Source organism: Schistocerca americana, chromosome 1 (genome assembly GCF_021461395.2).
Source record: "Schistocerca americana isolate TAMUIC-IGC-003095 chromosome 1, iqSchAmer2.1, whole genome shotgun sequence".
Classification (NCBI taxonomy): domain Eukaryota; kingdom Metazoa; phylum Arthropoda; class Insecta; order Orthoptera; family Acrididae; genus Schistocerca; species Schistocerca americana.
The window spans coordinates 810000437-810027579 of NC_060119.1; the positions used below are offsets into that span (position 1 = coordinate 810000437).

The 27143-nt window shown below is 39.5% G+C and overlaps 1 protein-coding gene across 1 annotated transcript in view; it reads right to left on the reverse strand.

Moving 5' to 3' along the window:
• LOC124612751 (E3 ubiquitin-protein ligase RNF19A-like) overlaps window positions 1-27143 on the reverse strand; it is a 190608-nt gene that overhangs the window by 59633 nt on the left and 103832 nt on the right. The window contains exon 9 of the mRNA XM_047141145.1: window positions 17069-17166. Within this exon, the coding sequence (XP_046997101.1) occupies window positions 17069-17166 (98 nt within the window). The remainder of the gene's footprint in view (window positions 1-17068; window positions 17167-27143) is intronic.

Consider the following 27143-nt stretch of genomic DNA (forward strand, 5'->3'; position numbering starts at 1 on the left):
TGTCAGACAGAACATGATCCGACGGTGTAACCTTTGTTTACATGTCAATGGAATCATTTTTGAAAATCTACTGTAACTGAAATTGGGTTGTGTTAATGTGTTGTCTCTTGATCATAAGAAAATGGAAAAGTGTTCGTTGGTTTATTTAATTTGCCGCCAGAGAAATCTTCCTATATCGGTTCAAATACTCATCATAGGAAAAAATGACATTGGGGAAAAATATTTGTTTTGATGTCCCCCACAACCTCCCAGAGTTTGTCGGTTTAAATACTTTTCACCCTGTATACTCCCCCCACATTTAAGTTTTTCCTTCTTTGTTTAGGACTGGTTTTACATCAGAGCTCTTGATACTCATATTGCTGCTTCTCTCTTTCTCAAAGCCCTCTTTAATCTTCTACTGGAGAGAAATTTGGAGGGTGGGGGTGGAGGGTGGAGGGCTGTGTATCAAAATTATTCAGATGGATATATGCTAGAACACACACACACACACACACACACACACACACACACACACACACACACATTTCATACCAATAACAGTGGTGTCAGACAACCAAATATGAACAACATTGAAAGTTATTGATAGTGAATATTAGTTACCAAGGGGGTGAGGTAGCACAAATCTGTCCCTATGTTTTAAGCAGAATTTAAACAGAACCCTCAATCTCTTTTTACAAGGTCACTTGGTAATTTGCCCTCAACTGCTTCTTTAATAATACTATCCCAATAGCTAGAAGTGCATACCATACACCATAGGGCAATTGTGCCAAAACAATGTTCAGCAATAACAGATTTGCTCAGTTGTAAGCATCTGTGATGTTTATGCTCAATACACCAGTCGTCCACAGTCCTGACATTGAGACCAATACACAGGGTGTACATAAGGTCCGGGAACACTTTCAATTATTTATTGCAAAAGAACTAAACATTGTATATGCGAACCATGAGTGACCCAGCAGAAATCAATACAGTAATCGAATTCTTGCCATACCCATCCCAGCATGGCATCATCGACTGTGGCAGTCGCTTCCCATATTCTCTCTCAGAGCTCTGCTACGTCACATGGTAGAGGCAGTACATATACCGGATCTTTAATGTGTCCCCACAGAAAAAAAGTCAGGCAGAGTGAGATCTGGTGATCAGGGAGGCCATTTCATGAAACAGCTGTCCGCTTCACTAGCACGGCCGATCCGTCAAAGTGGCAGCTCCATGTTTAGGTACACACGAACTTCACGATGAAAATGGGGTGGAGCCCCTTCCTGCTGAAAGATGAACGGAGAGTCAAACTGCACTTGAGGCATCAGCCATTGCTGCAACATGTCCAAGTAGAAATATTCAATGACTGTGCTCTCGGTGAAGAAGAATGGCCTGTGCAGTTTTCGATATGACAATGCACAAAAAACATTTACCTTTGGGGAATCACGCTCAAATTCAATTCATTCGCTTGGATGCTTTGTACCCCAGATTCAACAATTATGCCTGTTCACTTTCCCATTAGGGTGAAAATTGGCTTCATCTCTAAAAATTAAGCAATCAACAATGCCATCCCCATCCTCATTCAATTGTTGCAATTGCGAACAAAACTTAAAACACTTTTCTTTGTCAAATCACTGAGCTTCTGCACTAGCTCCAATTTAAACGGTTTCATAGACAGCTTCTGTCGCAGGACTTTCCACACTGTCATTGGAGCCATTTTGAGTTCACAGGATGCACAAGACACCAATTTCTTTGGACTCCTTTTAAATGTCTCTCGCGCATTCTCCACATTCCCTTCACTCACACTGGGACATTCATTTCTCTTTGCCAGGCGCAAGTAACTTGTCTTAAGGAATTTGTCGTGCCAGAGGTAAACGGCCTTCCTTGTTGGTGGCTTCTTACCGTACGTGGTTCTAAACATCTGTTGAAAGCTGTAGCACACTTGTTTTTGTCGAACTCCAACGTACAGAAAGCTCGCTCCGCACCTGAACTCGCCATGTTTGCGACTAGTGCTGACAAAAAAAAAAAACTTTCAGGGTTTCTTTTCAAAATGACATATGTATGATATCTGTACAATGTTTGGTTCTTGTGAAATAAATAATTGAAAGTGTTCCTGGTTTTTATGTACAGCCTGTATAACATGCAATAATTGCAAAATACACCTGACTTGTGCAAACCAAGATCTTCCTTTAAGAATTCTACAAGAATCCTAACCTTTGATGGAGAACAAACAAATCTTTTCGAATTGTATTTCCACAGAATACGACCAATCCTGTTGGAAATGCTACCCACATAAGGCGAACAGGTTGTAGGCTTTGGTGCCATCTTGTTATTGTCATCACTTATCCAATTCATGGTTCGTTAATGGTGCAAGGCGCATCTGATCTATCTTTCACTATGACTGTTCTAGTCAAAGGTGGCTTCCAGGCAGGCTAACGCAGCTGACAAATTTCCACAGTCTGAAGTTACATGGGCCCTATGAACCAAGAGAGAAAGAACCCCTTCATGGTGAGCTGGACAGTGACAATGATTATCCTGAAGATACATATTAGTGTGTGTTGGCTTCCTGTAAATGTCATGTCACAATGTAACAACTTCTCTCCTAGACAACACGTCAAGGAATGGAAGTCTCCTCTCCCCCCCCCCCCCCCACCCCCCCCTGCCCCCACCTCCGTGCCACGTATATTCAGGTGGATTAAATTGAAATGTCCTAGAAAGCCATTTAAATTCTAACTTCCATAACACCTATCAAACACAACTCACGATCTGGCCTCACAGTCTTACTTCCACCAGTATCTCACTCCTACCCTCCAAACTTCCCAGAAGTTCTCCTGCATACATTGTGGAACTAGCACTCCTGGAAGAGAGGACATTGTGGTGACATGGTTTAATCACAACCTGGTGGAAGTTGTGTTGGAACAGCTGGTGGTTTGCAATCCATTATTTCAGTAAATGGTGGATTAACACTGTGAAGGCAGGTTGTGAGTCATGCTTGGATAGCTTATTCAGTAGAGCACTGGCCTGCAAAAAAGCAAAGGTCCCAGGTTCGAGTCTCAGTCTGGCACACAATTTCAGTTTTACAGCAAGTTTCAAAAAGGTGCTCATTCCACTGTCGAGTGGAAATTCATTTTGCAAACAAAAACACTGCCTACATAGCTGAGAAAAAACACAGGTTTCAATGCCACTGACTCCATGGCATATTCCTCAACGTCTTTCATAAACGCAATGGCAATAATAGTGGGTGGCAAAGGGCTCCCCATTGCTACTCTGTCAGTCTGTCCACAGAAATGATTGCTGAATAAAAAGTAAGTGGCTGTCAGCATATGTCGAAACAGGTTCATTGATATAACATGAAACCTATGCTCAATTACCCTTAATAAATCAGACCCAAGTGAGAGTGAACAAAAGACCACATCAAACTTACTACAATGTCCGATTCATTCAAATGCAGTCCCTGTAATGAATGTATGAAATCTATGGGGTACTTAATAAAACGCACATACCAACCTATTAGTGGGCTCAGCCGAGTAGCAAGGTGATTTCCTACAAGGCATGTAGGAGCAACAATGTTACTGACTACAGGCCAAATAGGAACCCCTTCCTTTGTGTTAACTCAGGGTGGATGCTGAAGTTATCTTAAAAATGGACAAGGGCAATGCTACAGTTGTGCTAGGAAAGCAGGATTAATGTTCAAACAATGCAGGCTCAGTGGTGACCAACCAAAAGGGGTTGAGGGGGAAGACTAAAAACCTACTGAAGAAAACATACATTTCCATAGAGATTATCAAGAGTCTTAACTCTTACTGTTTATCAACTCTGATTTCTCCAAATTTATTGGCATAACCTGTCCTGCTGTTGAGAGTGGAGCTTAGAATTAAATGTTTTCTCTCTGCAGATGAATCTTTTTCATACCCTAATCGTCGTTCCGCTTCCAGCAACGAGCAATTTTCTTGTGCCGTTTCTCTCTTTTTTTCTCGGTACACAGACCTTCACATTACTTTTTTTGTTCTACTTACGCCAACTGTCACAAACAGAATTTCAATTCATAATCACTTGTAGAAATGAGCTCGTCCTATACTATACTACACTATACAGCCTTATCTAAATAGTTTAATACGGCTGCTTGGTCCCTTACAGATATCTTTGCTGCTACTCTGTTGAGGTGCATCTCTGACACCAAAATTTTCATAAAGAAAAGGTGTTTCTATGACATTAGTAACACCACACATTATTTTTTGGTAGTATAATATATTAAGAAATTAAAATTAAAAGTAGAGGACCAGAAAACTAAGCCAGAAGAAAGTTTAAAGGCCAAAATCGGTTAATGGAGAACGTAAAACAGACCATGAATTGTTAAAACGAAACTTAATGGAAGGAATGGATCAAATGTCTAAACTTCGCTCTCAAGCACATACCAAAGTAGACAATCAAACAGAAATTTGCCAGAAAGACGTGCGAGAGGTAGAAAATGATGGTACTCAGAAGTATGAGTAATTAGGTAAACATACTTCTGGAGAGGTTGGAAGTAAAGAAAAACTAGCAGAAAAAAGTAGAATTGGTAGACCAGGTGGTAGATTTGAATAGCAGTAGTACTAACATTAATGATGAAGTGGCTTCTGGTATTTTAATGCCTTTGTGCAGTATGTTGCTTCTGTTGACACTGCTTACTTCAGATGATGGCAATTTTTCTTCTTTGATCAAGATAAGCGAACATATCTATTAGAATTCTGTAATGGTTTTGAGGTGATGTTTCCAAGTGCATGGTCTGAGAGTGAGAAAATTTCAGTTACATGATGTCATTTATCAGGTGATGTGTCATAATGGTCAGCTGATTTAATGATACATTATAAAATGCTTCTGAATTTAAAACAGCATATTTAAATGAGTCCTTATCAAACACCCCACAGAATGACATGTTCAGAGAGTTTTGGAGTGGAAAATAGTTTATGCCAGGTTGCAAGTCAATCAAGGAGTTCGTGACATGTTGTGGATCACATCTCTCTCATTTGACAGAAAATGTGATAATGAAAATGGCTATAATGGGATTAGAAGGTAAATTGCTCTACAATTTGAAGTCACTAGGCATGTTAGGAAAGGCAGTTAAGAAATGCATACTGATAATCCTGGCAAGTTCAGTGCAATTGCTACTGAGGATGATCACTTCAGCTAGAGACGAATTGAGGAGGATTTACGGAAATATGATGAAATAACTGTTCGTGGTATGATTAACCACACTGTAATTCAGTTAAATATACCAGGAATTATTGTACGTAGTCTTCTACAGAGTGAGTGCCTTATCCCAGGCATTTTTTGATTTTATCCCTAATACAGGTACATTAACAGTAATGCCAATGACTGGATTATGAATATTAAGTGCTAAAGGGGTACTCTCAAGACTTGTAAAACAAGAGGCCTTAAAATCAATGACAACTGGGAATACCTTAAGTGATCATCCATGTTTCTTCTTGGGTTTGAGCATTGGTATATTAACCAGACTTTCAAAATATCTAAGCAGGATTAATTTTGACAAGAACCTAGGAAGGTTGACATTACAAAACGAACATGTTATCACAGCGTAATTTACAGGTAAACAGTTAATGACAAAGAAGGTTGGGAACTCCCAATAAGAATAATATGTGGATAGAGGAACGGGGTGTATACAGAAGAAGAAACCGAAATTGGGGAGCACGCGTCGAATACTGAAGGTGAACAAAAAGGCATATTGCGGCTAAAGAAATTTATTGGTAAAAGGGACTAAGGCTGTAGGGAATGTGCCACTCTTTGCCAGGTTCACAGTTTGGCACACACTATGGTCCAAGCAGGATAAAACTTCATTTCTCCTTCAAGTTTCATTCTCCTTCCTCTCCTCCATCATTAGCAAGTAAATATTTCATGTGTTCACGTATATCCATCCTAATCACTATTATGAAACATTTACCTGGAACTGATCAAATAGGATTTTAGAGGGAAAAAAATACGGAAGTTTGCATTGAAGGAAAGTAAAACCGATTTAATAACAATGGTATCACACAGCAGAGAGAGAGTAATGCATGGAGTAAGACCAACATGAATATGTAAATGTAAGTAAGTTCCAAGAAGTACTATTTATTACTTTGCACATGTTGGACAGCAAAAATCTTCACGATGTTTACGCAAATGGGAACTTCCGTCTGTTACCATAACATTTTTTGAGAACATTGCAATATGGTGCTATATAGCGTATCTAGTATATATTAGTGTAGGAGCAGAGAGGAAATGGCCCAAGACACATGCCAAAAATATATACAGTGGAGCACAATTCGTTCCAGAATCTTATACATAGTGCGAAACACTCATTATGCAAAACAATTTATTCCACATAAATTAATGTAAAATACGATAATACATTCCGCGCAGAAAAAGTACTGAAAGTTTCATCTTATTTGTGCCTTTTATTCAAAGAAAATTATACATTCCGTTTTAAGTACTTTATTATTCATTATATATAACTAATTCTATTTACTAGGAAGCTATCTATAGTCATGTGTTCCTGCTGACACTTCAACACTTGGTGAAAATGCGACACAGCATTATCACCATATAAATTTGTAGCATGCGTAGCCAATGTTTACTAGGGTAATGATTTTCAATGTACGATGCAAACAATTCCCACATTTTCAGCATTTCTCTTATTGCACTAGAAGATTGCTGCTTTGCTGTTGCCACCTCCTCCTCCTCCTCTTCCTCCTCCTCCTCAGAAGAACTCCTCTCGGCAAATTCCTGCTGTGAAACACATGGCAACTCACATTCAACAATGCACTCCAGGCAAAGCTTCTTCCAAGCAGAAGTGAGAGTTCTCTTTGTAATCACTTCCCATGCCTTTTCAATCATTTTGGCACAGGCAACAATGTTGCAGTGATATTTCCAAAACTCACTGCAAGTGATATTGGTAGCTTCAGTCAACTCAAACTTATAAATAATCTGTGGTTCTTAGGCCAGCGTAACAGAGTGGTGCTGGGAGGTAGAAATTGGATCTTGACGAATTTAAATTTTTCAAGGATGGGTCTTATAGGCCTGGAGAATGGGCAGGAGGGTCGTCCAAACATGCAAGACAGGGAGTGGCAGATTCATCTCGAGCAAATATTTTTTCATTGAAGGACCAAACACTTCACTGATCCAACCCCAAGAAAGATCACGTGTCACTAAAGCCTTGTTGTTGGACCTCCACATCACATTTAACCAGCTCTTCTGGCCTTTACACATCTTGACGGCTATGGAGTTTCTAAATGGTAAACAAGCAGCAGTTTAATTTTCAAATCTCCACTTGCATTGGCCCAGAATAGCAGTGCAAGAAGGTATTTCATTGGTTTGTGATCAGGCAATTCATACTCCTCTGCTGTTACAAAGGTACGCTTCGGCATCTTTTTCCAGAATAGACCCAACCTCACCACAACTAAAAACCAGTTGCAGTAGATAATCCTCAGAATCTACGAACATCTTGAAGTTATTGATGAAGCTCTATGCTGGCTGTTTCATCGTGCCTCAAAATGCTGTGGATGTCGGTTCTTCTCAAACTTCTCGAACCACCCACGGCATCCCTTAAACACTTATTCTGCTGCTTATGATCCTGGTGTCTTCTTAACGAGGTCAGAAGCAAAATCATTTTCGACTTCTCACAAATGCACAAATGGTGTTGTTCTTAGTGGTGCCACCTTGCAATTGCTTTTCATTTATTCCTTCCAACATCATCCAGAATACGAAACTGGTTTTTTTTTTTTTAGATACACGTGTCACTCTCTTTGAAGCATCTATCTCCTTAATCTAGTCCTTGTTCTTGAGGATAGTGCAAATAGTTCAGGTAGACCGATTGTATGTGTGTATTAAATCAGCAACACTCACTCCACACTCGCGTTTTTCAATGATTTTACGTTTCATTTCTAAAGTCATCACCTTTCTCTTATGATTGTCTTATTGTGGCTTTAACTTCGGGGACATTTCTACAAAGGTTATTAAAATTTGCAAACAAAAGAACACTGTGTGAACACAAGTTTAGAAAAATGTGTGATCACAAGCTGTACTAAAATGGTAGAAGAAAGAGAGCTAAACACAGACTGCATATGTACTAAAGACATTGTTAATATGCCGCTGCCGACAATGAAAGGTGTTAATATTGTTGAATGTTTTCCCGTTGTGCAGGAACAGCTAGTAGTGTCACACTACATAGTCATCACTCATTATGCAAAACATCACTCATTAAGCGAGTCATTTTTTCTTACAATTTCTTTTCCTCATTATGCGAACTGCGCTTGTGGGAGGTGCTCGTTAACTGAGGTTCCACTGTATAAATATTGGATCATAGTTGAGATTTAGTCGAGAGAAGTAGTGTTTGATTCCCTCACTTCTTGGAGCAAAGTAACTAAAACATGTACCACTGAAGTATAACAAAAGGCAAAAAACAAACTGATGTAGATAAGAACGAAAAGAAACTTGCAACTATAGGGCGACAATGTTTGTATGTAATAATTACAACTGCTGGACAAGAGCTTAACCATGCAACCTAACTATTGATGACAAATAGTATTAGGGAGTAAATAAATTAGTTTTTCGAATAATGCCAGAATGGAGACAACCAACTTACAGAAGTTACTCAGACTCTTACATTACGGAACTTCCTTAAAAATACCATACAAAGCAAATGAGCCACTGTATTGAGAAAGAATTTACCAATGATGATGTAAGAAGACGTAACAAGAATTTGAAAGTAAGATATTATGAAGTACACCACGAAATTGGTATTTCATTAATGAAACCATTGTGCCAAATATTAACGTACAAAAATAGTATTGCACTTGATTGTAAAGGACAAAGTTTGGAATGAATGTCAGTGTCAGTGTATGTATAAAACACAATAGCATCATAATGAATAAAGAAGAATGTTTTTATCAGTATTTGAACACAATAAACTTACTTCAACTGTGAAATTTTAAAATGAATAAGTCAAGTCATTGACACATTCAGTCTGAACTCACTTCATATTTGTGTAATTTTGACCCTAGAAAGGTATGGTGGTGTTATACTGGGGGAAAATCTGTTGTGTCTACTCATTAGCTCTCAATTACAAAATGATGGCAAGGTGCACACCAGCCCTAATGACTCCTCCCATCTTCCTAGTATGGTTACAGCTGATGGCAGTAAGACAACCAATGATAGTTACTCCTCTTATTTCCCGAAGTTAATTGAAAGTGGGCTAATAACGAAGCCCACCACAATGTTCATGTTAGTTTGGGAAAAAGTGAGTACTCAGTGTAATGAGCAAACTTTTCTTTTTCAGGTACTGACAGATTTAAAAATGCAAGATAAACAAAAAGCTGTATCATCTGTGGTAAAAGATAATTCTCTTTGTGTTCCAACATACCTTCGTGTGCATGAAAAACAAGCCCCAAGCACAGGCTACTTGTCAATTATGTACGAATTTTTCATTGTTACTTCCTCACTCCCCCGAACTAGTGGCTAGAAAATTTATGTTTCAGCAATGGTGAGCTGAAATAGGGAGAAGTAGACTACAAATTGCGAGCAGAATGTTTAGGACCATTTCCCATTACTCATTTAAGCAATTTACAAGTCCTTTTGATGTGGCTAAAATACTATAGCAAGAAAACTAGGAGTAAAACTCACTGCCACACTTCACAAATACTGTGGTCGGAAGCGAGCTAACTTGGGAATCCCTTCTCTCGCATCTGCAAGTTGTGATGGGTTTTGTCACGCAACTTGTGTGTTGTGTTGTGTGTGTGTGTGTGTGTGTGTGTGTGTGTGTGTGTGTGTGTGTGTGTGAGGAAAAGGGGGGGGGGGGGGGGGAGCACATGTGGGGATCCAAGAGCTGTCCAGCAATTCTCAAGTGTCCCCCTATCATTCCACTTCTGTGGTGCTGTAGTTGGCCCAGTTACTGCCTGCACCGAGGATGACTGGATGACCCATGGTCATATGGTAGTAGGTTTTGAGGTGTGGCAGACAGAGGAACTTCCTGGGAGACCAATCTAAAGGCCTCCCTGATTGATCTGGTAAACAGGTTTCAGACACTGTCTGTGTCCAAAATATCTTGAGCCCTCTTTTTGAGGAAGCCTCTCAGCTTGCAAGGTCTGGGCATTTACTCAAGCAAGCTGGGGTTATCGGTGGTTGGGAACTCCGTTGATAGGTGCATGATGGAGCCCCTTAGGCGTATGGTTGCCAACGAGGGAAAGAATTCTAATGTTCATTCTGTTTGCATACCTGGGGAGAGTCAACCCAGGTTACTATGTGCAGCACAGGTTGCAACCAACTGCAGGCAGAAGCTCAGTACCAACACTATATGTCACAGTGGATCAGAAGATATTCTCCATGGTTTGGGGCAGCTATCTAAAGTGATAAATAAAACAGCCAGTCTTGCTTGTAAGATTAAGGCAGAGCTCACCATTTGACTACATGTATAGAGGGGACAGTGTCGAGCAGACTGGGTGGTTTTTTTAGGTTAAAGAGTCTCTCTGAAGTACATAAATACTATCTGTAAAGGAGCAAGCCAAAATCAGAATGACAGCAAACCTTGGAAACATTATTACTATAATTAAACATTGTTATACAACTACCGGGAAAGATCCAGAGCTCCAAGCTCTCATAGAAAGGACTGAAGCAGAAATCGTTTTAAGCACTGAAAGCTGGCTGAAACTGGAGGCAAGTTCAGCTAGACTTCACCAAGGACTTAATACCACTCATTTGGTGGCGGCACATTTGTAGCTGTTAAAAGTACAGGGTGCTCCATTTAACTGATGACCACAAGCATGGCATTTTGTTTGCCGGCTACACAAACCAGTTGAATGGGTCCTACGTCTTCCTGCAAATGCTGCACTACACACCTTTTCAGACAGTGTTATTTCAACAGTGAAACAAACATCACGAGTTTAACAGTAAAGTCTGTGAACCCATAATGGCAAGACAGAATTATTCCTTTCGACAATTAGTGTTTATTTATGATTCGTATGTGCATACAAAATCCACTTGTATTGTTTGGACAGAAGTTTCCAAGTATTAGAATTTTGAGCTGTGATGCAAATTATAAATTAGTGAATAAATTTTGTGAAATGTGGAGTGTTCATGACAACAAGCATAAATGACTAAATACAGTGTTAACAAAAACTCACTTTGATAACATTGCATACTGCCTGGAAAATTTCCTTAAAATGTATGTAAGACATTTTTCACAGCAGACACAAATTTCTTCTCCTCTGTACAAACAGCTGCTAAGTTACTTAGTCTATGGCCCTATAAAGTAACAGTAGCACAAGTACTTAAACCTGGTGATCCTGTGCACAGTTTTAGATTTTGCTAATGAGTTCTGAAACAAGTGCACAATGATGAAATGGATCCTTACCTCATTCTGTTTTCAGATGAAATTTGGTACCACTTATACATGTTTGTTAATTCCCAAAATTGTCAACGCTGGAATTGCAATAGATCTATTCTTCTTCTTCTTGAGGGATCCCTTCATGTTTAGAAAACAGGAGTGTGGTGTGCAGTTAGCAGTGAGACAAACCTTTTGGTAGAAACCACACACAACATGCAGTCAGATTTAGATCTAATCATCTTCCCTGCACTCAAAGGCTCCTCCACTGTTGTGGTCGGTCTCAACGACTTCCTGAAGAAAGGACTCTACCAACTGTCTCACTCCTCCACCTACAGGCACTGCAGACTGAGCCCATCCCCGAGGTTAAACATAACCTCCAATCCTACTGAAATCCATGGGGCCTTCCCAGAACATCACACACGAATCTATCTCCCTCTTCACCCCAACATCCCCCTTTCTTCAGGAATTAGCTGAGATTCATCACAACAGTGGTGGAGCTTTTGTCTGCATGGAAGATGATTAGATCTACATCTGACTGGAGGTTGTGTGTGGTTTCTACAAAAAGATTTGCCTCACCATTAACTGCGGGCCACATTCTTGTTTTCTAAACATGAAGGGATCCCTCACAAAGAAAAAGAAGAAGAATAGATCTATCGCCATTCCAATGTCAACAGTTTTGGGGATTAACAAATGCATGTAAATGTAACCAAATCTTGTCTGAAAACAGAATGAGGTAACGATCCATTTCACCATTGTGCACTAGTTTCAGAAGCCATTAGCAAAACCTAACGCTGTGCACAGGATCACAAGGTTTGGAAGTTCCTCCCTACTATAACTTTATAGAGCCTTAGCCCAAGTAACTTAGCAGCAGCTGTACAGAGGTGAAGAAATTTGTGTTTGCTGTGGAAGGTATCTTAGAGACATTTTAGGGGAATTTTCCAGGCAGTATGCAATGCTATCAGAGTGAGCTTCTGTTAGCACTGTATGTAGTCGTTAATGCCTCTTGTCATGAACACCTCGCATTTCACAAAATTTATTCACTAACTTGTAAACTGTAGGGCAGATGAGGGAAAATTTCCCATTTGAATGAATTAAGGAGTTTTTTAGTGCAGATTGCTGCGTGAAGTCGGGCATTGTCGAAGACCTTGTTCCCCTCTCCATGAACTGTAATTTAGTATTGCAATTGACGTGTTTCACCCAAGTCTCATCACAGGTTACAATTCAATTCAATCCAGTAATGAATCACCATGTTTGTGGTATGCCCCCAATGTTGCCCCCATTCGTTTTCTTTGTGGCGCTCTGTAAGCATTTTGGGCACCCATCATGCACAAAATTTGTGGTAGCATAGCTTTTGAGTGGAAATTTCAAACAAAAAAGTCCATGACACTTGTGGAAAAGAAAGCGAAAGCTCCGTAATTGGGAAGTGAAGGTTTCCACAAATTGTTTCATCAACTTTGGTGACAAGATCATCAGTCACAATGCTCATGTATCCACTCTTCTATTCGTCATGAACATTGGTTCGGCCATTTTTAAACCGAATGCACCATTTCCAGATGGAACATTCACTCATTACATTGTTTCTGTACACTTCACACAGTTCATGATGAATTTCTATAGGTTTTAGGATTTTTGCCAACAAAAACCGTATCACAGACCGCACCTAACAACTGGTGGGATTTTCGACTGCAGTGCACATTTCAAATTCGAATATCAAGAAAACCAGATGCGCGGAGACATTCCCGCTCTCACAGATGGATGCCAACTGAGCTGTCAAGCACGCACGAGAGGGAAACGTTCCCTTCTTTCTGAATAGCACTCTTATTAATTGTAAAATGTCAGATGGCATGTTTCATTCATACTAGTAAAAGTTCCACGAAAAACCGATAGATGGCACCACTTTGTCAATGTTTAGATTTTTGCAGTTGGCAGCTTTTTCTATTCACGTGCAAGTAAACAATGGTAAGCACCTAAAACATTGTAGCAAGTGAGAGTGAAGTGTCCAATGTTCATGTGAAAAACAAGCTTTTCATTGAGTTTTTGAATGTGTGTGGAGATGACCTGGATACTTGTGACTCTGATAAAGACCCAGAATATGTTCCTGAAGATGAAAGCACCTCCCAAGTTGTTGATAATTAGGTAAATATGAATATTTATTTCTGCAATTAAACAGTGTTAAGTTGCATCCCGTAACATTATTTACACGAATTTACTTGACACTGTTATGCCAATAATGTTAAGAGCTATCCTTAACACTACTTACTTGCCATAGTAAGTAATCCACATTAGTTTTCTATGAATTATTACTGTATCTGTAAATGTAGTGATATGTTAATGCCTAGCCTTCTAACAGCAATCAGTATTAAGTTATGGATGTTGTTATGGAGTTTCGATATTCCACATGCTTATCTTTTTCAAGATTTTTTCCCTAGAGAAGGTGTGTGGGAGAATGTCAGTTTATATGTCACATAATGAAAACTACAGTGGATGTATAGTTTTAGGTGTTTAATTATTCTTAGAATTGTGCAGAATGTTAATCTTACAACTTTCATTTTTTTGTAGGTTCAGAGGCTGCTTGGTGGTAGATGTCCCTCCGAAGATACATGCAGTAGTGACAATGATGAAGCAGACACTAAACATGTTATTGATCAACAGTGCATACGGAAAGGACGAAAGAGGCTAAAATGTGGGAGTGTGGAAGAACAGATGAAGAAAAACAGGAAGAAGGAAAGCAGTACACGAAGTACAGAGACAAGGCTACTGTTGATGAAGAAAAAAGGATAGGCCCACCATACAAATGTCCTAAAAAATGTCTACAGCTTATCAACAAAGTAGAAAAACAAACAATATTCCGAAATTTCTGGAAAATGAATTGCTATGATACTCAAAATGCTTACCTACAAGGTTGCTTGTGATCAAAAACAGTTATCTGAAAGAAGATTAAACATGAGATACCTAGACAGTCAAACAATCCTATATACAGTGATAACTGCTGGAAAGGACATCACTGTTTGCAAATTGCATTTCTTAACATACATGGACTTCAGAAAAATAGAGGGTGTGTGGAGCATATCGTGAAACGATTGAAAAATGGTGCCGTTTCACCTACTTCTGATGGCAGATGTAAGTATACCAGTCATCCTAGAAAATATTCAAAGGATGGCATCAACGACGTGAAAGCATTTACTGACGAACTTCCAAAGTATAGGAGTCCCTAAACTCGAAAAGATTCATTGCGAGAGTAATTAAGTATGGAATATTCCACGCAGCTCTGTTATGACAAGTATATTGATGAATGTCAATCACCACAAGGTATGTTTCTATAAACAAACTTCAATGAATATTTGCCGAGGAATTCAATGTAAGTTTCAAGAGCCCTAAAATGGACAACTGTCAACAGTGTGATTCAATTTACGCAGCAATCAAGCATGCTGAGAAATGTAAAAACTAAACTGAAATACATTCATTGTGAATAAAGCAGGAAATTCCACATTCGAAAAGCAGAGACTGGGCAATCTGCAATATGTGAAGCAACAAAAGTAGCAAAACAAGGCAAAAATGTTCATGTAGTCACATTCAATTTGCAACACACACTACCCACAGCTAAACTGACTACTAGGCCAATGTTTTATAAGCATAAAATATGGTGCTATAATTTTAGTGTCCATTCTTGTGCAGATAGCCAAGGACATTTTTTTTCTCTGGGATGAAGCAACAGCTAAAAGGGTACCAGACAAAATAGCAAGCTGTTTAAAGACGTATTTCGAAAAGAATGACATCAAAGGTGAAAAGTTGAGTGCATTTTCCGACAACTGTGGTGGACAAAACAAGAACTGGACCTTAGTGGCGTTTTGGCTATGCCCGTTAAAAGTCTGGGCGTTACAGATACATAGAGAACACCTTTCCTCAGGCTGGACGCAACAGGCTACCTAATGACAGGGACTTTGTTCAGGTGGAGAAAAATGTCCCCTCACATTATCAAAGTGTTTATGGACCTGATCTAAGAACTTCCCAGCGAAAGAAGCCATTCAAGGTAACTTGTATGACTCTAGAGTGTTTCTACAGCTTCTCTACACTGAAACAGCTGTTTTACCAACCACAAGCAGTAACTGCTCAAAGCAAACTCATTATTAAAAATTGTGTTCAATTCGTATTTTCTGCTGAGCTATAAAGTCCCACCCCAACATTAATGTTTAGTGATACATACAATGGTTGCCTAGAATCTGTTGCCTCTTCCTATTAAAGGAGACAAGCTAAGAGACATTCTCTCAAGCTTGAAATGGATATTTCCTGTATCCCATGATTAGTACAACATACTCCAAGCACAAGGAGGTACTGCAGTTCAGCAACAAGAAGACAAAGAAGAAGATCGACAATTGTGCAATGAGAAAACGATGTTTCAGGTGAAATAATAATGTTAAGTAAATGCATTGAGAATTAAGTGTTTTCAGGTTAAAAAGAAATATTAAGTGTGTTGAGACTACAATGTTTCGAGTAAATAATGTTAAGTACGCGTTTCTTACAGAAAGATTTAGGCATTCATTTCACCCATGTGCTATTCGAGAGTGGATCAGTCAAGAAACAAACAAACTAGTTCTATGAACATGCTGCCAAACTTATTAAGTGTGAAACTTCCTGGCAGATTAAAACTGTGTGCCCGACCGAGACTCGAACTCGGTCGGGCACACAGTTTTAATCTGCCAGGAAGTTTCATATCAGCGCACACTCCGCTGCAGAGTGAAAATCTCATTCTGGATATTAAGTGTGGATTTCAGAATGATCATGCCAAGGGTGGTTTAGACTGGTATCGTATCTCCTAGACTAATAAGATTCAAGCCCAAGCATGACACCTATTGCATTTCTGTAAATATATGTTTTCTTTCCAATTATAAATTCTTTAAAAAGGGTAAGGAAATCTATGTATCATATACATATCATTACATTTCTGTAACAAGTGATTTAAGAGGAAATGAGATAAAATGAAATGTATTTTAGAGTATTACTGTCATCATTTAATAGTAATGATGTAGCTTATCACTGGCTGAAGCTGTAGCTATATACAGTTAAATGGAGCAATGTACATTGGAGCGCATAGTTTAAAATACTAGTCTAGTGTGTTAGGTTCAACCCCCTTGCAACAGCAATATAATGAAAGAACATAATTATATACATTAACTACAGGGTGGACAAAATAAAACTGGCATGAAAAAAAACAAATTGTAAGACTGACATGGAATTGACACTTGTTATTGAACAGGAGAATTGCCCATCACAGAAAATGCTGTAAATCACAATTTTGATGCACTAATCAGATGCTGTCAACTATATGCACATGTACAGCCCCCAATAAGCTGTGTTCCAAGCAGTTTCCTGTATCATTACATTTGAGTCAGTGTGAGAGGAGCTGATAAGTGTAGTGACCAGTTGAATGAAACACAAAATGTACTCACGACATAACAGCACATGTTCATTGTCGATTGTTGTGGGAAGCACAATTCATAAAAACCAGGTGTGGAACTGTTCGTGCAAGACTTTAAGACTGGAAGTGTTTTGGCAAAACCTCCAGCAAAGTCTGCAGGTGAAACTGCACTGCACAACATCAGTGACAGGCATTTCCACTATCTTCTGTGACTGCCATTAATAAGGGTCAATCCCACATTCATTTTACTGTAAATATTTTCTGGAACAGCATTATTCGTTCTCCCTGTACAGTTCTGTAAGAATGTCTTTAAATGTACTTACCGATGCAGTGACCCCGCCTGCAATGGCCAAGTTGCGTTTATGTTTGTTTGTTTGCTCATACCGGGCATATAATTTGCGTCCCACCCAAACGGGTATACCTGCAAAAGTTTATTACGACATAAGTCAAGTCATCAATATTTTAACTATAATCCAATTATATATTACATGCTACTCTTTGTTATAAATGAAACTTTAATGTTTCTAATTTTAGGACATAATATTGCACATGTTACTCTTCAAATAATAGTAATATTATAGCATTTAACTACAATAAGACAACGATCAATTTTATGCAACACATTTCAAGAGTCGAAGCTCTCAACTGGTTGCCAGCAATTTGATCACATCATACATCATCACTAATGTTAAAATGTAAAATATACTCAATTATGGGTACTTGCACACATCCAACTCTATAATGCCCTTTGGAACACAATGAATAAGGATTACACCATCACAGTCACAAGACATGGCCACCATTATTTCTTCAGGACAAGCCCTTATGTGAAATTTTTTGGTAGTAGAGAGCCTATGAGATTCCACTGGGCTGACTGGCACTTTGCTTTAGGATTGAAATTTCACACCTATGTCTCGTACACTGTCACAGTTATTGAAAAGAAAGACATATTCATGCTTTCATCGAGTGTCAATGTCGCCTGGCAAACTGCACGTGTACACCCTTGAGGTTGGCCATTAGTATCTATGAAACCTACCTGGAGGACACTTTCTGCATTTTAAGATCATGCAGGATTGTGCACTCATGTCCTATACAGAAGCAATATCTTTCACACCCAATAGGCAAAACTCCAGAACAACTGTCTCCACTTACATGGTCATGTTGTCAGTCTAGCTAGTGCAAGCTTGTGATTGTTTTGGTTGATTGTCATTAGACATTTGGCCTCCTTGAATTGTTGCATCCATAAATGCTCATTGCTGTTACTAACTGTCATGCCTACAAGCAAAATGTAGTAAGTCCACTTTTTGTCAAAAATGAGTTGTCATTTTGTTTTCAGTGATACTGTCTACCGATTATGTTCTTAAAACACAAGCAAAACAGCTTACGTCTGCCCCAAAATGTACCTGCAAAATAGCCTAAAGATGTAGAAGTTCACGTATTCACTTCTGGCTGTTAAACAAAACCAAGTTAATTCATTTCATAATAAAGTAGCACAACTTGATGTATCCTAAGCAACTGTCATTATCTATAAAGGCAAGAAGATGCAAAACTCACTTTGTACTCATATGTATTTTACCCCAATAATGCTGCTTTCCCAGTTTATTGCTTTATGAAAGTTAGTGCTGAGCCGTTTGTGGAAGTTCCATGAAGTTGTCCCTACTACATGCTACTATGAAACAATGAACAGTAGCACAACAGCTGTTACCCAGCCATATTGGCACATTTTTCTTGGCTTGGCTTGTTTATGAATGCATGGAGAAAATTTATGATGCTTTTGTTGGATAAAATATAAGAGTACATAACCATGGATGTTAATCATGGAATATGTGTACAACCAACTCCAAAAGGGATAGTCCATGAAAGATCAGCAAAGCCTACTGGCTGAAGGGGAACAAAGCAAAACACATGAAATAGCATTCAATCAGCAACTCTCCTATTCTGTGCTATTCTACTGCATGTTAATAATAAGACCTTCATTATAAGACCTTCATTATCAGCATATCTATAAACAGTAATTTATACTGCAATACGTTAGATTATGTTAATGTAAAAATTGGTTCTTTCATATGGCCACAGTCATGATTTCCTCTAATAAGCAGTACACCAATCATTTAGCAACCATTTGTTTAGGAAAACATAGGACCCCTGCTTTCTTCTTACTGGTACTGTTTTTACTACACACTCTTAAAGTGGGTTTCCGGTTCATATTTACTGCAAGTATGCAGCTTCATCAGCAAACCAGAGTGAAATAGTATCAATGCAGGATGGTGGACGGAGAGTACATCAAGCCTTATAAAAGTTCCGGACAAAATTAAACAGGAAGAGCTTATAATTATGAACACAGTCATTTAATCAGGTTAACACAGACAGGTCGTAGTGGCATCCACACATCTGGCTGATGTTTGACAGCTGTGGAGGGCAAAACAAAAACCAGAGAATGTTAGATATGCTGAGCTATTTGATAACACAAGAAGCTCCCTTCTGACAATGTGAAATTAGTGAAGATCTATCCAACGGATTGGGCATTCATTTCTACAACACAACTCAATTTTTGGCTGTACAGAAAAATTCTCAGTCTAAAGTCACAATTACCTAATCAGTGGCATTTCAGGTATGTTCCTATAAAATGGGTTGCAGTCACTAGAAGTAAACATGGAAACACACTAGTAAGAGAAAGTGGCCTACAGAATGGGCACTGATGAAGGAAGAGAGCTAAGCAGACAAGGAAAGCATACTCGTCCATGGAACCAGATGTTACCTGACTTGGGAGAGCTGTAAAGGAAGTGAAAGTGATGGACACTGATTTTCTGGTTAAAAACTATAAAAAGAACCTGGTGTAGGATAGGACTGCATCCAGAAACAGACATTTTCGAATGTTCCCAGGCTCTTTTACAGTTTCTAATACAGAAATCTCTTGCTCTTACCTGGCTAATCTGTGACCTATAAGCCTCATCAGCAAATTTTCACTACACCGGACTTCTCTCCTTCTACAAAATCCTGCAGTTGTGTGCCGCTCATGTTTCCTTGAATGCTATCATCTGCCACGCCAACTTCAAACTGCAACAACAGGCCAGTCTTCACCTCAAAAAGCTATCCCGCCTTCTCCAAAACTCCCTGAACAGTGGTGTTTCCATTCCTGTCCCTCTGCAGCCTCCTAAGCAGCCACACTATCAACCACCACTTCTCTCCTACAAATCAAGCTTGGCCAATCTCCTTAACATCCCACAAAAAAATGGCTCTGAGCACTATGGGACTAAACATCTGAGGTCATCAGTCCCCTACAACTTAGAACTACTTACACCTAACTAACCTAAGGACATCACTCACATCCATGTCCGAGGCAGGACTCAAACCTGCGACGGTAGCGGTCGTGCGGTTCCAGACTGTAGCGCCTAGAACCGCTCAGCCACTCTGGCCGGCTAACATCCCACAGCCTTTACCACTGCCTCCCAGACCAAGAATAACCCATAATCGAACAATGAAGGCTTTCACAACCAGATGACATAGCTGCTGGTAAACCTTTCAGGATGTGAGGTCGTGGTCAAAGAAACTCTTCTGTTCCTGACGTCTCGTCCAGGACTCCGCTGGACATCTTCAGAGGCACTCCTCTGTTGAGTCTTGACGACTGACTGTCGGCAAGACTCAGCGGAGGAGCACCTCTGAGGATGTCCAGTGCAGTCCTGGACGAGACGTCAGGAACAGAAGAGTTTCTTGGACCATGACCTCACATCCTGAAAGGTTTACCAACAGCAATAACCCAAAATCCCAAGATCCAGTCACAACAGTACAGTATCCTTAATCTCTCATCTAAAGCACTCTCCCCTCATGAATTCTCTGAATTATCTAAGGGCCTCACTTTCAGCCCTAAGCCTGCATTTTATCATGCTGCTTTGGTGAGGGACCTACTTTCCTTCACATGTAATATCCATTGGAAGTATCACTTTGCAGTACAATCCCAAAACCTTTCCAACAGCAAACCTGACATCGAACCCTGCCTTGAACAGTTCAGACCATGATCCCAACTTGATCCACCACCAGTACCTCAAAATCATCCCTTACAAGCCTTCCAAGAATTTCTCACATCCAGTATTGCTTCACAACCCTTTCTCGGATCCCAACAACATGGCCCTAACCGTCCTCTACAGAACTCCAGGCTCTACATTCCCTAAAAGCTAATGACTCCATCATTATCCTCTCAGCAGACAAAGAATCTACCACGGTAGTACTTAACCAAAAGGCGTAAGTTAGTGAAGGTTGGGGTTGGGTCGTTTGGGGCAAGAGACCAAACAGCGAGGTCATCGGTCTCATCGGATTAGTGAAGGACGGGAAAGGAAGTCGGCCGTGCCCTTTCAAAGGAACCATCCCGGCATTTGCCTGAAGTGATTTAGGGAAATCACGGAAAACCTAAATCAGAATGGCCGGACGTGAGATTGAACCGTCGTCCTCCCGAATGCGAGTCCAGCGTGCTAACCAACTCACCACCTCGCTCGGTTTAGTGAAGGTCTGAGCCAGCTGTCTGACACCTCTACATACAACGTCTGCTATGAAGATCTCATTCCTGTGATTCAAACTGACCTGCAGTCTCTCCTTGAAACCTCAGGACCCTCACAATGACTAACACCTATGGTAGTTGCTGGCTTCAACGCACCAATGGAATGTATACCTGTCTTAGTTCGTTGATCAACATTTGCAACCCATAATACAAAGACTCCCTCCTACATCAAAGATACCAACCATTACCTAGATTGACCTGTCCCACTCCCACCACACACCTTGGTTGTCACCATTGATGCCATCTCCCTCTATACCAACATTCCCCACGTGCAAGGTCCGTCAGCTGCTGAACATTTCCTCAGTCAGTGTCCACCTGCTTCCAAACCTATGGCATCCTTCCTACTCACCTTAATCAACTTTACACTTACCAACAACTACTTCACCTATAAGGGGCAGACATACAAACAGATCAGAGGTACAGCCACGAGAACCAGAATGGTTCCTTACTATGCCAACCTTTTCATGGGTCACTTGGAGTGGTCTTTCCTGGGATCCATAAGTCTTCAGCCCCTGGTTTGGTTTAGATACATTGAGGACATCTTTACTATATGGACTCATGGGGAGCCTGAACTGTTAAAATTCCTGGAATCTTTGAATACCTACTCGCAATTAAATTTCACATGGTCCTATTCTGAATCCCACGCCACTTTCCTTGATGTCGATTTTGTCTTCACTGAACCCCAGCTACACATTTCCATCCATATCAAACCTACCAACAAACAACAGTACTTACATTTTGACAGTCGCCATCCCTTCCATGTCAAACGTTCCCTCCCATACAGCCTTGGCATCTGACGCCAACATATTTGTTCGGATACAGACTCTTTGGAGGAATATATCATCATCATTCTCACCTTAGCCTTCATGCAAGTAATTACCCCACCAGCCTAGTTAGAAAGAAGATTTCCCAGGCCATCACGTCCAATCCTGGTACTGCTGATCCCTCCATAATACAGCTTCGGAGCACACCATTGGTGACTCAGTATTATCCTGGTCTGGAATGTGTTAATCAGCTACATCGACAGGACCATGACTTCCTAAACTCAGGCCCTAAAACGAAATCTATTCTGTCTGAAATTTTGCCCACCGACCTAGAATAGAATAGCTTTCCTTCACCGTCCCAATCCCTGAAATATTCTTGTCAGATCATACGCTCCTCCTGCACCCATCTCCATGCCCTATGGCTCCTGCCCTTGTGACTGTCCCTGCTGCGAGACTCGCCCTATGCATCCTCACTGCAAGACTTGCCCTATGCACCCTCCCACCACCACCTATAATAGCCCGTTATTGGCAAAACATATAACATCAAAGGGAGAGCCACCTGCAAAACAACACATCATATACCAGCTATTATGTAAACACTGTTTGGCCTTCTACATCGGCATGACTACCACCAAATTATCAGTTAGGATGAACGGGAATAAGCAAACGGTGTATACTGCAACATGCATGCTCTGCAACATGACATTTGTGACCTTGGCACCTGTTTCACCACACTCACCATCTGTATTCTTCCCCCCAGACACCAGTTTCTCAGAACTCTGAAGGTGGGAACGAGCCCTACAACATTTCCTTGGTTCTCACCACCCACCTGGCCTTAATTTACATTAATTTCTTCCGTCTCAGCATTTCTTCACTGTAACTACTCTTTGCTTCACTCCATTTTAGTTTTCGACATCTTTCATTGTCTTTCCTGTCTATTTTTCACTGCCCCCTTTCCATCTCTGTTATGTACAACGCACTTAGCTTTTCACTCCTATCAACTCATACATGATGTTTAAGCAGTAATCTCTGTCTGCATATTACCCTGTTTTCCACCTTTAAGCTCTCAGGTTTTCAAATCTCGTCCGATGCAGTCCCCGGCAATCAGTCTTCTCATCCCATATGGTAAGTCTCCTCTGACCCACAGTTCCGAGTGACTTTCCTGAAATCTACCCCTTTTCCTAGACCTCTCCACTCCTTTTCCTTCACCCTTCTTCCTTCCCCTTCAACCCTTCTGCCTGAAGAGGGAGCCACTGGCTAAGTAAGCTTGCCAATTAGAACCATCTTTTATGTGCATGTTCTGATGCCACTAGGTGAGTAGATTTTTTTATCTATCCAATTAAGTATTACATTAAGATTTACTAAGGACTCTGGGGTACTGATAGAAATTAAGCAGCAAAAATTCAGCTATCCTCACTCTAAAATCATTTGTAATAATGAAGTTAGGACTTACATAACTGATATTTCCAAAAAAACTAACTTCTTATTACACATTAAGTCAACCATGAAAACTAGCACTTACAAAATTAACTAGGGCCAGTGTGTATATTCATTTAACATAAAAATTTTCTGTATCTGCAAAAGCAACACATTATAAACAGCAAATAATAAATAAAATTATGATAATTCTGCATCAACTTCAAGGAGGAAAATTACACACCCTTTGGCAGCACCCTTATACCTCCGACTGCCCCTTTCAACTTTGTTGTTAATGTTTATTACTTGGCATCGAACAGTAAAACAGTAGATTATTGTTTCCCTTTGTGCATTGAGAAGACTTACTATGTCTTTATAATATTCAAGGGGTCAACAAAATTTTGAAGGTAAGTTTATCTTCCAATGCTCTCTCCCTCCCCCCTACTCCAACTTTTTCTTAATTTGTTAATGAAGACAGCTGCTCAGCTGCTGCAAATGTGAAAATGGTAGAGGAAGGTCATAGTACAGGAATAGAAAAAAAAGAGAGGAATTCTTACCGAGTATGCACTTTAAATTTAGAGCATTATGCAATAAAATATAAAGTGAGAAAGTTTGTCTGAGGCACTATTAAATGCATCAAAATGAAAAAACAAATCCAAGACAGTCCATCTCACAAAGCGTTTATGGCAGTATTATAGGTGACTGCTGCCAATATTACTACTGTCTGGTAAGTTTCAAAGCAAATAAATGTTTGAAGTTGCACCTTTCACAGCCCAAAATTTGTGTCTGATGAGAGGGATGTTTTATTCACCATAAAATGAGTGTTTTAATATGAGAGAGGAAGCGAGAGGTTGAGAGAATGGGAAGGAGAATCAATCACTAATCACATAGTAGGTCACACGTTTCCTACCTTGGGAAAAAGGTATTTAGAACCAGTAACAGAAGACAAGATACCCAACATTCAGCTTCACCAATGCAGTTCAATGTCATTTTCCCAGTTCTTAATAGAGTCTTAAGGGGACCACACTGTGGTTCAGGTCAAAAAAAAGTCTATTTTCGGTTTTCATCATATTTCAATAGATTAAGGTTTTCTTTAAGTACTCTGAAAAGTACTTCACTGAAAAAAATTTTTTTGAGCATTTAAAGAGCATTTTCCTACCACGTGTGTTAATGTGCCACGCCTACTTTTCTGTCGCCCACTTTTGTGCATATATTTTAGACCTTTATATCCCCTACATTGCACATTAGCAAATGGGTAGAGTTTACAAATAATACTTTCTTTTGAATGGGCTCAAGCTTTCCTGATATGCAGAAGTGCTTGATAGAGTATCAATCTTGCTCACTCAACCCACGTTTCATTTGACTTGCAGCACTAGTGCAACAGAAGGATAAGTGAGAAAGGAACTACAAAAATCTAATGTTCTGCTTACAAAAATTGACAATTTTGTGAAAAACAGAAGAAATATCATTAAATTCCATCAACACTCAAATTTTTGTTGTATTCGAATAGATTTGCAATAGAAGTTCTCATACATGTATGGGTACTGTATACATACATCCACGCTGCTTTTAAAGTAAAGGCAACATTCAAAGCTGAAAATCCTGTCCTTCAAAAACCATTACACAATTTTGAATCCAAGCCTGTATTTTATTTTGTTATGAGAAACAAATGATTTAAGAAGTGCATTGCAAATGAAAATTTGGTAGCTTCTCACGCATTAGACTAAGGGGAAGGAAATGTAACCAGCTTTTAAACAGTTTTAGAAAACTGGTGGTGACACTCAAGATGAAGGAAAATTGATCCAGAATTAAATGTCTAACAAACGAAACAAACCACATTAAACCAACTGCAATTATTATTGCAAGAATGTAGCAGAAAGGCCCACTGTGGAGATAGTACCAACTGAAGGCACTAGATCGCGGGGCGAGTGAAAGTGTATTAGTTGCTGTGTTTACATATGACCTGCACACTAGAAGGTACAGTCATCAGTGTTTCATTGTTACTTTTTATTTATTTATTTATTTATTTATTTATTTATTGTTCCGTGGGACCACATTTAGGAGAAGTCTCCATGGTCATGGAACGAGTCAATACATGAAATTATAACACGATTGTAGAAACACATAAAATGAAACAAGTCGTTAGTTTAAATAAAGAAAATCAAGAATGTAACACTGGAATTTGCTTAATTTTTTATCTCTTCCAGGAGCTCCTCGACAGAATAGAAGGAGTGAGCCATGAGGAAACTCTTCAGTTTAGACTTAAAAGTGTTTGGGCTACTGCTAAGATTTTTGAGTTCTTGTGGTAGCTTATTGAAAATGGATGCAGCAGAATACTGCACTCCTTTCTGCACAAGAGTCAAGGAAGTGCATTCCACATGCAGATTTGATTTCTGCCTAGTATTAACTGAGTGAAAGCTGCTAACTCTTGAGAATAAGCTAATATTGCTAACAACAAACGACATTAAAGAAAATACATACTGTGAGGGCAATGTCAAAATTCCCAGACTATTGAATAGGGGTCGACAAGAGGTTTTCGAACTTACACCATACATAGCTCGAACAGCCCGTTTTTGAGCCAAAAATACCCTTTTTGAATCAGAAGAATTACCCCAAAAAATAATACCATATGACATAAGCGTATGAAAATATGCGAAGTATACTACTTTTCGTGTTGAAATGTCACTTATTTCAGATACTGTTCTAATGGTAAATAAAGCGGCATTTAGTTTCTGAACAAGATCCTGAACATGGGCTTTCCACAACAGCTTACTATCTATCCGTACGCCTAGGAACTTGAACTGTTCCGTCTCGCTTATAACATGCCCATTCTGTCTGATTAAAATGTCAGTTCTTGTTGAATTGTGGGTTAGAAACTGTAAAAACTGAGTCTTACTGTGATTTAGCATCAAATTATTTTCCACAAGCCACGAACTTACTTCATGAACTACATTATTTGATAATGTTTCAATATTACACACAAGATCCTTCACTACCAAGGTGGTGTCATCAGCAAACAGAAATATTTTTGAATCACCTGTAATACTAGAAGGCATATCATTTACATAAATAAGGAACAGCAGTGGCCCCAGCACCGACCCTTGGGGAACGCCCCATTTAACAGTGCCCCTTTGGGACTGAACATCATTACCACTCTCAATATTGCGGAGGATTACCTTCTGCTTTCTGTTCTTAAAGTAGGAGGCGAACCAATTGTAAGCTACTCCCCTTACTCCATAATGTTCCAACTTCTGCAGTAATATTTTGTGGTCAACACAGTCAAAAGCCTTCGCTAAATCAAAGAAAACACCTAACGTTCTCAACCTTTTATTTAATCCGTCCAAAACCTCACAGAGAAAAGAGAATATAGCATTTTCAGTTGTTAAGCCATTTCTAAAACCAAACTGTACATTTGACAGCAAATTATGTGAATTTAAATGCTGCAGTAACCTTGTATATACAAGCCTCTCGATAACTTTAGCAAACACCGATGGCATAGAAATAGGTCTATAATTGTCAACATTATCCCTGTCTCCCTTTTTATAAAGTGGCTTCACTACCGAGTACTTTAATCGGTCAGGAAACCGACCACTGCTAAAGGAAAAGTTACAGATATGGCTAAGTACTGAGCTAATATACGTGGAACAATACTTCAGTATTCTGCTA